Source organism: Gambusia affinis, linkage group LG12 (genome assembly GCF_019740435.1).
Source record: "Gambusia affinis linkage group LG12, SWU_Gaff_1.0, whole genome shotgun sequence".
In the NCBI taxonomy this organism is placed as follows: domain Eukaryota; kingdom Metazoa; phylum Chordata; class Actinopteri; order Cyprinodontiformes; family Poeciliidae; genus Gambusia; species Gambusia affinis.
In genome coordinates, this window is record NC_057879.1 from 14,156,533 (window position 1) to 14,173,261 (window position 16,729).

Here is a 16,729-nt window from a genome sequence, read left to right on the forward strand (position 1 = left end):
AAATTAAAGGTTTGTACCCTCAAAATATGCAGCTGCAGTTAAAACATGCATTTGTTTGTTTTAATTTCTACCCAGTGCATATTAAGGGCGCTGTGCAATCATAATAGAGGAAAATGAAGTCACAGAAGCCAGCAAAACAACCTTTTGTGGTTCCCATTGCAGTCTGTGCATTTGTCATGTGGCTTCGATGGTTTGCTGACTGAAGGATTTAACACAGTCACTTAACTACAGGTGGCTTCAGTAAGAGTTTCAGAAAAAGGGCGGCGAATTTATTTTAAAGTCCATGCCTTCCTGTAAAGTCAAATTGTTTAACCATTATGTATATTTGAGCCATGAATACGATATGCTAGCTTTTTAAATAATTTCTGAGAAATGTATTCTGTATTTTTAACGAGAAAGCCCAACCAAGGACTGTAAATTCCTTAGTATTATCGTTACTTCATGTGTTTTGTCTGAAATGTGTTCTCAGATTAGCCCTGCAATTAATGTCCACTGTTTCTAAACTATGATCGCATAACATCATTTTAATAACTATGAAACTGGCAGGCATCTCAAGCTGTCATCTGGAACAGTTTGTGCTCGCATATAAATAACATTTTTTCTTCTAAATGTTTATGAAACCGACCCGTAAACCATCATCCGGTAGCTCACACAGAAGACTGACTGCTATGAACAAATTGTTTTTAGCTATTTAATTAAAAACTTTAAAAGCCTGAAATTAAAAAGTGCCAAGTAAAGTAAATTATTTTAACATATGTACATATTAATTTTACAACTACCAACAAGTAATGTATAAAATTCACTAAGCTGATGGATTAATAAAAAAAAAAATGAAAACATTACTGAATTTCTTACCGTAATTTCATTATTGAAACAGAAACAAAGCTTTCTGTTAAAATTTATTCCGAACAAACAAACATTTAAGAATATTTTTGTAATCCCAACACAATGCTCTCTATTATTTCAGGCTCAGTTTCACAGCTATTTCTTCTACAAATCAGTCATACTACTTAAACCATTTGTTATATACAGAATGAGCAAAAATAAAAAATAAAAATAAAGTCAAAAATGTTTTAACTGTTAAAGGGTTAATGTTGGTAACCAGCTAGCATCAATAAATGTTTAGTGTGCCTTCGACACTTATTCATTTACAAAAAAGATTAAATAAATAAAATCTACAGTTATTTCTTTAAAATATCAAGCAGGAGCTTTCCCACTTGAATTATTTGTTTCTTTTTATGGGACATGTATTCATTTAGACAGCCAGCCAAACGTTTAGTAAGCATATCAAATGAAATAATATTTTTTGATATTTATCAAGTGTGATTGTTTGGTCATGTTTTTAAGACATTTTGTTCCTTTTTTCTTTTCTTTTTTTTTGACCGCTGTTCTTGAGAATCAAAACAACAAAGCTCTGCAATGAGCCACCAGTGCCAGATTTAAAATGAATCATACCACAAGTCAGTTTCTCATCAGGAAGTGAGAAAGCAGAAAGTTTTCTCAGCCATCTCTTAAAAAAAAAACAAAAAAAAAACTCTTGTCATCTGTAGTGGAATTTTTTTTTTTTTTTTTTTTTTTTTTTGCTGCCTGTACCTTGGTTATTGGCGCTCTTTGAGGTTACAGATGCGTCAGGTAGCTTACTGCTCCTGCTGGGTGCTTAATTATCATTGCAGGTTGACAGTTGCTTCAACTGTCTGCCAAACTTTTTCAAGAGCTCAGGTTTTTTTTACTGCCCAGCTCAAAAAAACAACAACAAACAAAACAAAACAAAAAAAAAAACAATAACAAAACAACGACCCAGGTCGTGACATACAAGTCCTATCTTTAGCTGTTGTTCTCAACCTTTCAGAACTCTGAAGTGCTGGAGTTTGCTCTCCTCTGGCTCAGTCTGGACATCCTGAAGTTGTTTCTCGTGCTTTTCACCTCGTCAGCTATGAAGTAGTAGCACAGGCCATCCAAGCAACAGGTGATGTTGGACAGACACATGGCCGTCTGCAAAAACATGCTTATACTTTTCACGGAGTCGCAGTCCTCAATCATTTTCTGGTGTACCTGAAGGTATGCGCAAAAGTTAAGTATTGTTATATCCAACTGAATGATATAATTTATATGTTTTTAAATTTACACATAATTTCATAAAATTGTTTTTGTATTTATGGAGGCCTCACGAGTAGTTAATACTAAATACATAATCCTGAGGAATGTCCTTTTTAAATAAGAATTTTGAAAAAAGAATCACAGAGTGCTAGTGTTTAGTTCAATTTGTATATAATTACCAGATCTAGAGTTTGACAATTAATATGTATATAATGGCTTTGTTTGCACTAATAACAAATCTCCACTAAGTTACATAAAATTTATTTATGTGCTTTTATGAACACCATAATAAAATAAATGTGATTCCAGTAACGTTGATATATAGCCTACAACTATTTTTTCAAATAGATTCAAAGGTTATTGTTGCCTGCACGGATGTATTTTGAAACCTCACAACGAAGAAAGAAAACACCCAAGACTGAGTCATTTTACAAGTGTCTAAAATAGTAAAGCTGTAAGTCTACTGGTTTGTCATAAAGAAATAAGGTGGTGAGACGAAAACATTTCATGTACACAAAACGTTAATTTTGTCTGCTAATATAAAATAGTTTCCTTGACATATCCTTCGAACCAAATATTGATTCAATTAAACATTGTCAGCTGTCATTCAATTGGAAAATTATCTTCTGTATATGTTTAATTTGAGATATTTACCCGTCGAGTTTATATAGAAATCTTTAACTCTGCTGCATAGAATTAGAGTTTAATGTTGTGTGCTTTATGGCTAAGTTCACGTTGTTAATGTAAAACGTGTCTCACCAGGAACTGCAGTAAGATGGCCAGGTGGCTCGGAGTGAACGGCACCAAGAAAGCGCACAGGCCGCTGTAGATGATCTTCACGCAGGCCTGGCTCTTGGTGCTCCGCTGGCCGGACTCCTGGAGGGTCCAGATGATTTGAACGGAACAGCAAACCAACGTGAGCGCAGGCCCCAGGAAACCAAATATTTGCAAGCAGATGATCACTTTGGGGCTCCAGCCATTTTCTGAAAATCGATGGAAGCAGTGGAACTCTTCATCAACTTTTGTCCTTAAGTTGAAGGTGACTGGAAAGATGGCAGTAAATACCAGAACCCAGACCCCCACACAGGTAATGAGAGCCGCCTTGGGGGAGCGCAGCTGCTTGGCTTTGAATGGGTGACATATTGCCAGCCACCTATCAACACCTATGCACATGATCATGTAGATACCGCCGTATGTTCCGACAAAATAAAGATTTTCCAGAAATGAACAAGCGTGTTGGAATTCGTGTGACCACGTCTGATATGCAGCGTGCATTTTGAAGGGTAGAGGCAAGAGGAGGAGGAGGTCCATTAGAGCCAAGCTGGTCATGTAGATGGTTGACTCAGTCCACTTTCGGAAGCACAGGCAATAAACCACCAGGGCCGCCACATTAAGAAACATCCCCACTATGAATATGGGAATGTATATAATCAGCTCCAAGTATTTCATTTGTTCGTCCACATCTATGGTTGAGCAGATATTGCTGTAGTTGCTGCAAGGAAACAGTTTGGATTCAGTTTCATCATCCATGCCAGGTATTTTCAAACTAAACATTTCACCGTGAAAGCTTCTTTGAGATAAATGTGCCGTTCCTGTCATTACGCTTAGTTCCCACACTGAACATTAAACATAAACCACGCCAGTGAGGCACCTGAAACTTCTCAGATGTGTGGGTATGCGAGCTGCGGGCTTGCTTTTTGTGTTTCTGTTATCAAGACCAGACACAACGTAGCATGGGAACTTTTTACATGTTACTACTTTCATCTAGATTGGTGGTGCAATTTTGAATCAAAGTAACAGAGATCTAGATTGAGGTAAGTTCTAATTTGTGATGGAAATCACCTAGACATCAGCATTACGAATTTGCAGAATCATAATTAAGACTGTATTGAGTGTGTGTTTTCATCAGGAGTCGTGTCAAGCCTTAGACTGACGCTCAGTGGAATACACAGAGGGACTGGTTTCCTTTAACGTCGCATTAGTCTGCTGCCAACTGCAGTGGCTCAGGTCATGTTATCACGCAACAAAGTCATTTTTATTCTAAGAAGACAAGTAAAACATTCTATCAACAGACAGATCTAGTATAAACGTATGACTTATTTGTGGTGTTTACTTAGTTTAAATGTTTAAAATTAGAAACCATAGGAAACTATTCTTGCAGAAGCAGCATACCAAGGTGACGAAGATTGAGTACTTTTCAGATATATACAAACAGAATTTCTTAGACAATTAATCTGGCTAAATTAAGTCTTTTGCATGAAAATTCTTACTAACTATAAAATAAACATTTCCGTCTACCTTCCTAAAACACTCCAGCAGGTTAAAACAGCCACCCAGGTGCGATGCACAAAGAGTTTTACTTGCTTTGTTTTTAATATAACTGTACAGTAGAAAAACTGAAATATAGTCTTGCTCTTACCTCATGATTGTCAAAGAGGAATTTTGCTGTTTCTTTCTGTGTGTCTCTGCTATGCCAGACAGCTTCTGCTTTTCTGCCTTTTGTTGTTTCATCACCACTTCCTGCGCCATGCCACACATGTCTGTTTGCTCAGATGTGTGTGTGTGTATGTGTGTTTTTTTAAAAACTGTACTAGTCCAGCAAGTCTTAAACTGTCACACTCGGTGCTGCCAATGTAAACGATCACTTGCAAAGTGACAAAAAGGTAAAACTGTCTGCACAGATGGAAAACCTAGCTGCCAGTAAATATGTCTTAGATGCCACTTTTCTCTTGTCTCAACCTATTGTAAAATGTGTGTCAGTCAGCTGTTGGTGAATTTTTTTCCACTCTTTGTTGGAGAAAAAAAAGACATCTTACAAAATGTACTTTATATAGCCTATATAGACATATATATATATAGATATAGATATATACATATATCTATATATACATAATTAATCTGAAAAGGACATTTCTATAACTTAAATTGCTGTTTACAACATTGGTGTTTATTTTCAAGAGAAGCATCCAAAGCATTCAACCATATCGTGCACTCTTTCCACTGAAAACCACAAAGCTCAACCAGAAGTACCAAGCACTTATCTCAAACCAGCATGTTGAAATTAAAGTGTTTCAGGCTGGATTAAAGTGAGGAAACAAACACCTGACTGTAAGCACCAACATACCAGTGTTACCCTGGATTCAACAGCAGAATGCTACGAAGAAAACAGACAAAAGCTAGAAATATCACATTGAGGAAACATTGGTTGTCAGTAAATGACAACAGTTTCCTATAAATTGTTATGCTTGTGTTTTTGTTTTGTTTTTTTCTATGTTTCCTCAAACTGGAATTTACATTTCTGCACAGGTTGTTATTTTGTTCTGTTGATATTGAAACACATGAGCCTTAAACATGTATTAGTTCATGTATGCTTTCGTCTTTTCTTTTCTGCTCAGTTTTACCTTCATCTTTTAACAGAAATGAGTGATACAGTGCGAAAGAGACCTCACTGTGATTTCTGTACGAGTACATGGGCTGGCACTTTGTCTGCAGCTTCCCATATCAAAGGGAGCGACTGAGCTCTGAGCTGAAAGTCACTATGAGAAGCTGCAGAGGCAGATTTTTGACTGTGATTATATTTGAGGGTTTCCTGGTTTCAAGTGTTGAAATGACTTGACTGAATTTTAAGTGTGAGAATTTCTCTGCGCTCCTGTTCAGTTGCCAGAAGATGGATGTCTGAGCTTCCCAAAGCAAGTAGACACAGTCACTGAATGCGAAGCTTTAAAATTTACCTTCACTTCAAAAGAAGCGAAGAAACTTCTTCTATGTGCTGAGGTGAGTGCGCTCAGCATGCTGCCATCTGCTGCTGTGAACGGGTACTGCATACAGAATTTGTTAATCCAAATTCTGACTCCCCTAAAAGTACTTCATTTTGTCCATTTTTCTTTCAGAGTGATATTTTTTTGCATTTCTTGACTTATTTCATTTTGGACAATCAAACAGACTAAATTTTCCTGGACTATATTTGCATTTATCCTGATATTTCTGGATAATTAGAAATCAGTTGGAGCAGTTTGCTTTACAAAATTCAATGATATGACTTATGTTGTATACAAGTGTTAAATAAATAAGTTGTATTGAACAAAATAAATAAATAAATAAATAAAATCAAGCTATTTCTATGGACAGTCGTAAAGACACATACTATTTTTGTGAAATTGAATATTAGAACAACTTTTTGTATATCGCACATTTCTTGATATCTTTGTATGCTGGTTAGATTTTTAATATACACTGTTCTATGGTTTGCTTCTGTAAAAAGTGCATTTGAATTATAAAGTAATCTATAATTATTATTAGTGTTGCTATAACTGTGACTACCTTCTGTTATTGTATTCCTTTAATTCACAAGTGCAGTATTTCACAGTACAACTGGTGTGTCCTTGGTTCACCTTTGTCTCCTTCTTAGGTCCGTCTGGCATTATTACTTAAAAAAAAAAAAAAAAAAAAAAAAAAAAAAAAACTTTTTTAAAAATGATTTAGTTTTATACTCATTTTACTTCTTATCTTGCTACTTTACTTAAAATGTACTTGTGTTTATAAAGCTGTGACACCTAGGTTTACTCGAAATACATTTAACTGAATTAAAACAAATAGAAATAATTAAAAAAAATCTAAACATTCTCTGGAATTGTTGATATTCACTTGTGATATGTAAAAAACAAAAAAACACACTCACCAGTCAAAATCTTTCATTGTTTTAATATATCCAATGAAAAATAAGTAGGTGACATCTAAATGTTTGGCTAGAAACTCTGAGACAAATATAAAAAAATACCAGGTTAACGAGTTAAATTTGAAGACAACAATCATCCAAAGTCTTACTTTATATTTACTCTACAGAAACATCCAGTCCACTATCTCTATGCCCTAAAAGGATTAAAAGAGACGTTCTCTTCTTTTTCTTAGCTCCCCAGATGTTTCCAAAGGACAGAAATGTCTAAACTTGTTCTGAGTTTTCTTGTTTACTGCCTCAAAGGTCCTGTGAAACCGGAAAAACTAAGCAAAACAGTGTTCATTTTAAGACACTGTAAGTGAAAAAGATGTAAGAAGTTTTGGTGAACAATTAAGACACTTGTATGAGTATAACTACAAGAAAAATAAAAAGAGCACAACCGATGAACACACCATCTTGCGATAAGCACTGGTAGAGCCAGCCAGTATTTATGATTCATCCATGCCGAGAAGCAACCGGGGTTGCTTTATTTTTAGTTGACGGACCTGCCACAATTTCTAGCTTTCAGGGCACAAAGCATCTCATCTCAAAACGAAATATGAGGGGGCGAGCTCCGGGTATGATGAGAAAAACAAAAGACAGAGACACAAACACTCATGCAATACAAACACACGTACACGCACACACACACACACACGCACACACATACAAAAAGGGAGATGCTTTCTTTCCCTCTAGGAGGCTGTGAATTTCCTGATTGTGATGACGATGAGTGCGAGGAGGACTGATGCTCCCAGGAAGACTGCAACAACTATGGCAGTGATGGCACCCGGTCCCAGAACTCCTAAACACACAGAGACACAAACAAAATCTTATCATTTATAAATGATAATTTAAAAATTTAATAAAAATGAGCAAAAAGCTATCAAAACTAACTGGTCCTATGGAAATACATAACTGCCACCTTACTTAAATCACTGACTTACTCTGATTACCTAACTTGTTTTGGAAAGTTTAAGTTTAATTTGCCACAACAATAATATTATCAATTAAAATATCTTTGACTGAACCTATCTGGAAACATGACACAAGTTAAAAGACGAAACAAAAACACACCATATTCTGATTTGACAAACTAACAGTCTGGAAATGTTTCATTTAGGTTCACATTAAACATTTCTAAGCCATCATCCATCATCTGAGGAAAACATGGAGCCATTTCCCTGAAGTGTCCAGGACTCCACCGCCACATTGAAAACTCAAACAGGAGATCAAAAGACAGCTGAGAAAACATTAAAAGAGTTGCAGACCCTTGTCTACATGAGTAAGGAGCGTTTAAGATTCAAAAATGGGAAGAAAAAAAAAATTTGACTGAGCAACAATGGCATCCATGGGAAAGCTTATGGGCAACTACTACTGCTGACCAAATAATAAAACAAAACAAGAAAGCATGCTCCCATTTAACAAAAAACAACAACAAAAAAAACAAAAACATCTTTATGAGGAGAAGACTATAGGAAAAATATTTTGTGGTATGATGGGATTGAAACTGTATTTTTAGAAGGTATGCATCTAGTTACATAAAAGCATAAAGCATTTCAAATGACAGATTCTGCTCAGTCTCAGAAGATGTTGAAGGAAAGTATCTGCTCTGTTTGTGACCTTAAGCACAAGTACATTTGGGTTAACCACATATTTCTACGCAGAGATGTAGAAGACTCGTTGCAAATGACTGATGGCAGTTGTTGCACCACAAGGTGACACAACCTGTTATGAGGTCAAGACAGTCTAATATGTTATCACATAGGGCCAGGTGGGTTTGGATTGCTTTATGCCACTAATAATAAATTATATTCTAATTTAAAAACTGGGTTTTGAATTTACTCTGGATATTTCTGTCTATTACAATGTGTGTGATGGCCTTAAACATCTAAGTGTGACATAACAGGAAAAGAAGAAATGTAAAGGATAACATTTTTTTTGCTGCAGTGTAGGGGACTAAAAGTGAATCTGTACGCTGGATCAATGCAGTTTATTTAATTTTTAACCTTCGTCTTCGTCCAGGATTGGAGGCTGCGTGGAGTCTTCAAAATCAAAGGTGTAGGTCTGTCCTGGGTTGTCCAGGAAATGGCTCCTGGTTGTGACTTCAGTGATCCACACTGGTGGATCTCCAGACATGGCATCCTGGTGGTCCCTGCTGGATAAGGCAGGGTCCAACACTGTCTCTGCACAGAGATGGTGGAAAAAAAAAAAAAAAAAGACAACACAAGCTTGTTCAGCTAACTGCAGTACGCATGATGAGGTACATCTTTATGCTAATGGGCCATTTTGTCAGCTCTGGGTATGAACAGCAGCTTGCATAGCCTCTTCTGTAACTCTTTAAACAGTCGGTTTCTTGTCTAGACGAGCTCAGAGTATAAACGTGTCTTTGTAATGGATGGACAGTTTCTCAGGTTGACCCACAGGTGCCCTGTTCCTTTTTTTTTAAATATATATAAAGGCTCCATTAAATTTCCGAGCAAACAAACAAACAGACTGTTGGAGACGGTGAAAGTGTCAAACTCTGTGCTTCATCCTTCCTTCTCTGTCTCTCTCTAACCGTACAAATTTGGTCTTGTCTGACATTCCTCTGCTTCAAACACGAGACTTTTCACAGTTCAGTGGGAGAGGAACAAAAGCTGTTTCTCTGAGACACATGTTGATGTTTTCTAACGCAACAGTCAGAGTTATGTTTATGAAAATGTCAAGATAAAGGGTAAAAATAATTAACCTTAACGGTTTTTTGGTTGTGGCGTCTAATCATCGCTGCAGTAGACGAACATCAAAACAACTTTGCTCTTAAACTCCAAGGGAAATGTGGAAAAGTTTTAATCGTCCCAACTGAAAAAAAAACAACAAACTCTTCAGGAGGCCCACCCATTCAGACACTAAGTAATTAACTTATCCAGTTCTTGACAACACGCATTCCAGCGCAACCATAATCAAAACATATCGGCATTCAGCCTGTATTTTCTGTTTAAACGGGCTCGCCTTTTATCATCTGATAATTCATAGCCTTAGTCATAACCAAATGGAGGAACTAAAATGCGCGACGACGATGGCATAAAGATTTTAAACGAGATGTCAGATGTGGTATCAGCTAACATTCTTAACTTCAACTTTTGATGCGAGTATTTTGATGCAGTCGTGTTGACTCTGAGCTGTGAGCAGCTTCCTGTCCTGCGGCTGGCTTTGGGTCTGGAGGCCCAGGCTTGTGGCCAGTTCAGCCATCAATGAGGCCTTCAGCCGACGACACAAAAGGCAGCTTGTGCGGCCAAACGGACCAGGAGCCGGACAGGCCAAAAGCAGGTACAGCCTCGGCACTGGATGTCAAATAAACTTTTTTTTTTTTTTATTAAATAGACCCTGTGTGTTAAAATGGCTTCTGAACTGAATGGAAGCATGAAAGAAATTAATCAAATTATGTTTTTCGTACTTTCTAGCTGTTTGTTTTCATTAGAGGAGGTTTACTCAAAACTTTCAGAGGTGAAATAATAATTTAATTCAATGTGTCGTTAACTCTACATGTCTTTACTCGCGCAGTTGCAGGTCAAATTAACCTATTAAATATTACACATATAATACAAAATGCAAAATGCTTCAAAATTACACAAAATCATGATGTTCATTAGTGTGTAACTTTAAGCTATTTTCAATTATTAATCACAATCTTTGAAATTTGGTGTATTAAAAATGACTGCTAAGGAAGTTATTTCCCAACTATCTCATTCTCACTGGCTAGCAAATGACTAGCTTTTAATTTAATTTGTTTTAGTGTTTTTACCATCTTTTCAGCAGGTTATCTAGTTACTTTTCACCACTGTACCGAATTCAGTAGCTTAAAATTATTTTGCACACACTGGCCACTTATTTATTGTATTAGAGTTGTTTATGCGCTATATGTTAATAACACAGAGATGGATTATTGTCCAGTATGACAACTATTTGCTCATAATCCTTTGTAAGACAGGTTTTTGCTACAGTGGCAATTTTAATTTTCTTTTGTTTTAGCTAGTTAAATTTTCTTGTAAATGTTATTGTGCCTAATTCCAAAATGTCCCCATTATGTTTAGCTAATGTAAAGTATTTCTTGAACTAATTACATTAGTAGCGGTTATAAAAAAGACGACTTTGTAGTTGATCATAATCTTGCTATAATGTCTGTAGAAGAAGTAGTTTAACTGTAGTTTTAATGCACATCTGTTTATTTGTTGCATTGGGGTATGTTTTGTCTTTAATCATAATGTCTGGTTATGAACTTCTTTCCAAATTGAAGCACAAAGTTAGCTTTGATTTTACCTATTTCAACTTACTTTTCAGATTGCTCAAAGTAAATTTTTTTGCTTATAAATGTACATATTGCTTAGATAACGTTATGCTAACTACTTAGCATATCTACTCTAGACATAATTTAAGAAGTTGTTGTGCCGCGCAGTTTTTCTAATCTCAGCAAAAGCGCTGCAAATTGCATATTTAACAGGGATTATGTTCCACGTATACAGCACTTTTTTCTGACACCCACACATGATTTTGAGATCGTTATCTAGCTCTTTGTTATGCAAAGGGAAAAAAAGTAGATAATTTCACCACCATTCTTCTGATTAGATTATGGCCCAGTTTGCCCATTACATACACATTATCTGCATCACTGCAACCTTCCTTCTGTTACACCTTACAAATCAAAAGTCGTTACTTGTTAAAGACTCCAGGGGAGGAGGATTTCAGACAGTGGAAACACAGAAAGCCATTTGTTGGTACCTCTGGGCTCCATCAGGATTTCACACCGGCCAGAGAGATGACCAAGAGTCCAGACAAGGATGTGTGAAAACTACCCTTACAGAGTACAAGCGATACATCCGCAACATAGAACTGGCGTCACCGTCTGTACCCCAGATTCACCCTTTTGTAACTACCACATGTTGTGCTAAAATATGGTATTCATTGCTCATATTTTATTTTGGGTTTTAAAAAAAAAAGAAGATATTTGTGTTGTAGATATGGAGTGACAGATCGGTTTTTTGAATGGTAATCATTGCTGAAACTTGGGAAATTATTAAACTAAGTTTTTATTGCATACAAGATGTCGGTTTGCTTCCTTATGCTGAATCAACAGATGAGGCTGGAAGTCACATTATATCAGATGTTGTGGTCTAGTCCCGTGGCATTACTGGATGGTGGCATTACTGGATGGCAGCCGTCTGTGCACATGACAATTGTGACACTCACAAAAAAATCCCAGTAAGAAAAGTAAATGAGAAACAAAAACTACCAATTTTACTGATTCCTTCCATCACAGATCAGATTGTTTGCCAGGAAACAGGACAATGTCTTCCTTGTTATCCCACTGCCATCTAACTCTTACAATGACCTGAGATTCACTGCTGTGCTTTAATATTTCTTTACATTTTTATTAGGGTGACGTGGTAAAGAAAATACCTTTTCCTATGCAAACAAGTTGATGCTGAGCTAAATGTTTCCCACGTTATAAAAGTTTCTAAAGTATCAACTGGTGGCAATCTGAATCACTTATGCTCAGGTTGAGCAAGAAGGAAGTGATTTTTTTTTTTTAAAGCTTCCTACGAACATCAGGCCTCATGAAAGCAACTGAGTCATCCTGACTATCACAGAGCAGCTTTCACAGCTTTAACAACCACATCATTTACTTCTGTCGATGCACGTAAAGGGGCGCGTGAATCAGAAAAGAGGATTAGGAAATAAAGGGGCAAAATTCACACACCTTCAACTTAAAAACGGCAATGTTTAAAGAAAAACATCTGTAGTGTAACAGAAAAGAAACTCTTAAAGGGCAAATTGAAAGGCTGAAAAAGCAAAACCATTATGTCTTTTTGGTACATTTTCCACTTAGCATTTCCAGAAGGAGGACAAGATCCCTCCTGATCACCAGCATGAAACCATAACGGAAATAACGTTTACCTGTGTGTGCAAGAACTGACAGAAGGCTGAAGAGGACCAGGACAACCCTGCAGACGCTGCTGTGAATCATGGCAACTACAACGGTTGAGCGTCTTCAGAACGCCTCGGGCCGGAGCTTCCAGCAAGCAGCTGACCCAGGAGGGGAGAAAAAGAGGAATACAGGAGGGCCGTGAAGGGAGAAAGGTCCTGAGGTAAGGCGGTGAGAGAAGAGGTGGGATTAGGTGTGTGCAGGACTGTCCGGACAGTGTGCACTCTGTGAAAATGCACAGGGCCAACCCACCCCAAAAACACTTCTGAATGAACAGTGTGGCCTAACGGGTAAACATTTGAACAGATGAGTCTGTGCAGATTAAATTACAAAGATTTCTACCCAAAGTTTTACACATTCAACCTCGAAACAGATACATCTGACTGAAAAACCAGCAACAGACAATAAAAAACTTATGAGGGGGTGCGGGAAGCGGTACGGATGAATGGGGGGAAAAAAGAAGAAAAAACAGATATACAAAAGTGTTTCACTGTAAAGATGGTTTGTAGTGTGTTTTGTTGCAACCTGAAGTGTGAAATAAACTTCAGTGGAGTTTGAAAACAAAATATGTGTATGGGTTTATGGTTGAACGATGTGTGTGCCCAGTTCATTTTTTTTTCTTTTCTTTTTTTGGGGGGGGATTTTATTGTAATCCAAAGGGGGACCTAGAAAACCTTTGGGAACCACTGATTTAGGTAATAGAATTGTACATGAACAGGTTAATACTACATACAAAATATCTGAGCTAAAAGAGAATTGTTCATGAGTCAGTCGATAGTTATTTTCTGTTATTCATCCTTGAATGTCAAACCCTGTAAAAGTAATTATTATATTAACATCTACTTACATAAGTTTTTGTTGTTTCCACTCTGTAATGTGCTCCTGAGACATTTAATTCACTTTTGTGTGAGTGTGCCTTTTAATCAAAGCCAGAGCCAACAATGAAGCTATCTTAGGCTTTATAAAGCGTAGAACAATGCAGCATTGCCCGCTCCCCCATGTGTAGCTGTGCATTGATAATTAGCTAACTGGAATAAGGTAAGTATAGGAGGCTGTGCTTACAAGAAAGAAAAATTTGACTATTTAGACCACGGGTGTCAAATTCCAGTCCTCAAGGGCCGCTGTTCTGCAGTTTTTATGTGTCACAGGTACAAAACACTGGAATGAAATGGCTTAATTACCTTCTCCTTGTGTAGATCAGTTCTCCAGAGCCTTAATGACCCAATTATTCTACTCAGGTGTGGTGCAGCAGAGGCACATCTAAAAGTTGCAGGACAGCGGAGTCTGATACCCCTGATTTAGACTTATTTAGACATTTTTCCTAGAAAAAAAAAAGAAAACAAAAATTATAGCCTGGAGATTTGTTAAATAAATTAACAAATATCAATTAAATGAAATTAAATCTAAACGTAAACTTTTAGATTATTTTTATGTCTTTATTAGACTAAATGTATTACTTCTTCTAGATAATTTCTTAATCTAGCTTTACCTAGGATAACTTCTGTCTCTTTTCTTCTCCTGTCTCAGAGTTAAGGGAAGCAGAACAGTGCAAGTGTGGAAACCACATATAGTGAGGTACACCCTCAACTCTCCATCAGAGCTTTCTTACACTGTAAATGCTATCAGCACTGGGGGTAGCATAGTAAACAAGAGGTGGCTGAGCAAAATGTACTTGAAGTAGGTAGGACCAAATAAAACAGGAACAATTATATTCTCCATGTGTGAGGTGAAAAATCACATTAAGAAAAATAAAATAAAATTCTAGCAGCAGTTCAAATGTGTGCCAAGTAGAAAGTGATTTGTAAATGTTATTGGATCATCTTAAACTCCGCTACAGTAAAATGGTACCTTTATTATGTGGTGTGAGATCTGAAATGAAACCCCAACTCCTGATGCAGCCAAATACATGTGATCCCTTTTTGGTAGGTCTGTTAAAGTAAAGCTGGTTAAAGCTCAGACATTTATTTAGATTACAAATGTAGTTGCTGACTTTGGCCATGAATAAACATTGTATGTGATCGCTAAGCTTCTTAGTTTTGAGTAGTTTATAAAGGATTTGTGCAGAATTCAAGCAAAGTACCTTTTTCTGCATTTATCAATGGATAGCACTATTTTTAAAGGCTGCATATCTACCGTTCAGCTTTTGAAAACAATGTAATCGTTGCTTAGTTACTAAGTTAATAAGAAAAAGTAAATCACATGGTATTACATAATACATAAAGTTCAGTAATACTATGTATTACAAAACTACAACATAATTTATAACGAACTTTATATATCAGGTCAAAACATGGCAATTAGTAATCACTCATTAGTAATTACCTTAACTTTTAATCAGTTTATTTTGCTACTTTTTTCTACAGAAATAAACCGCTTCTCCATTTTGCATTAGCTTTTAGGCGTCAGCAGACTAGTAATTTGTTTTCATGTCGGTTCTACAGAGTGCATGTTAGTCGGTGGTTTTCCTTTCCTCCACTATAGGCAACCCAATGATCACGCTAGTTTTACTTCCCAAGAAGTTATCAGCTGTTTGTGACAATGCATTGTGGTTTAACGACCAAAAGCTAATCTTGGGTGTGGAAACAAACCGTCAGTGAAAATAAATGTCAGAAGAGAAATGCCATCTGAAGCAAGGAGCCGGTTGATGTTGAAAAAGTAAAGTGTGGAAAAGCATTTCCAACTTCATAACTAATTAGATAAAGATTGCACAACCCCCATTCATTATGGTTAAAAAAGGATATTTACATACTTTGAATAAAAAGACAAGTTGTCGTCCCGGTCTGATAGTAAATAACCCTAAATCTCTCCTATTTTAGATCAGAATTACAGTACAAAAATTTTTTATTAAATGCAATGCACAAAAAATTTTTTTTAAAAATTATTTTTAAGTTCCTTTCTTTAAAATCAGAAGCTTAAATACTCTCAAGATTAATATGCCTTCAAATCAAATAAAATCAGAAAAGTAACTTCATGCCTTTAACTGTATCACTACAGTTAAAGTTTCATGCTTCTCCATTTAGCAGTGTTGATGTTAACCTTCAGTCTTACTTCTGCACAGAAGAGATGTGCAGCTTTCAGAAATGCACAAATAACAACTTAGAAGACACTTCAATTATTCATTTCCAGATGTAAGCACTGTTCTAAAATGGATTTGAAGTGACATCAGCAGTCTCAAGATTGTCCAAAACATGTAGAAAATGTTTTGCAAAACATCTTTTTTTCTGCCAAGACTCTGTGCAGGTCACAGACTTTGAAGGAATAGACAGTAATAGTAACGTATGTTTAGTTACACTACGTTTCTCTGGATAGACAAACAAACCTTTTACAAAATATTGAAAAATCAGTTTTTGTCATCTACACAGATGTGGCAAAAACTTGTAGTTACTCACTATCCAGCATGGTGCTGGGTTGGTTTTATTCACCAAATCTTCTTTAACATTACAGCAAAATGGTTTATTGGATCGCCTGCGAGTCCAAGGGGAAAAGCTGTGAAACCTTCAACACCTGTGTTGAGATGAAAACATTCTTTGTGTCCCTGGAAAGACGGCCGTGACGTCGGGTGGAACAAATGTCATGCAGAGATTCTCCGCCCACGGAGCTGAGAAGCGGGACATTCAGAACCGCAGGTCAAGGGATCCGGTCCGGTTCATCAGAAGCGTTGACTCAATGAGACTGAAGGCTACGAGTGATAAGCCCCGACTTATCTCAAGCCGATTTTTCAGACCGTGAAGGTCTTCCTCTGGGGAATTCATTTACTTTTCCAAAAACATAAAAAAGAGAAATTATTTACATTTCCAGAGGAAGTGGCCATTTGATAGTTAAATCTGTAATCACTGCAAGAAGCTGTGTATGATCGTTCTCCAATCTTTCAAATTTCCTCCAGGCGTGATTTGACGTTTGCCTGCTTAATTATGTTTGTTTTAATAACTGATGGTTTATTATGGATTTTTAAAATA

General features: G+C 36.6%; 2 protein-coding genes across 3 annotated transcripts; both read right to left on the reverse strand.

Annotated features, from left to right (window-relative positions):
• Positions 1-612: 612 nt before the first annotated feature.
• LOC122840949 (G-protein coupled receptor 55) lies at positions 613-4,720 on the reverse strand. The gene is made up of 3 exons (XM_044133771.1): positions 4,517-4,720; positions 2,857-3,589; positions 613-2,052 (listed from the first exon to the last, which is right to left on the reverse strand). Exons 1-3 carry the CDS (start codon positions 4,633-4,635, stop codon positions 1,846-1,848), a joined length of 1,059 nt encoding a protein of 352 aa, XP_043989706.1. The 5' UTR covers positions 4,636-4,720; the 3' UTR covers positions 613-1,845.
• A 2,058-nt stretch (positions 4,721-6,778) lies between these two features.
• snorc (secondary ossification center associated regulator of chondrocyte maturation) lies at positions 6,779-13,910 on the reverse strand. 2 transcript variants are annotated; one of them, XM_044133772.1, is made up of 4 exons: positions 13,621-13,910; positions 12,746-12,931; positions 8,821-8,997; positions 6,779-7,616 (listed from the first exon to the last, which is right to left on the reverse strand). In XM_044133772.1, exons 2-4 carry the CDS (start codon positions 12,813-12,815, stop codon positions 7,507-7,509), a joined length of 357 nt encoding a protein of 118 aa, XP_043989707.1. In that variant the 5' UTR covers positions 12,816-12,931; positions 13,621-13,910; the 3' UTR covers positions 6,779-7,506. The 2 variants fall into 2 exon arrangements, with proteins under 2 accessions (XP_043989707.1, XP_043989708.1); XM_044133773.1 differs by having other exon boundaries at positions 13,836-13,909.
• Between the last annotated feature and the right edge of the window lie 2,819 nt (positions 13,911-16,729).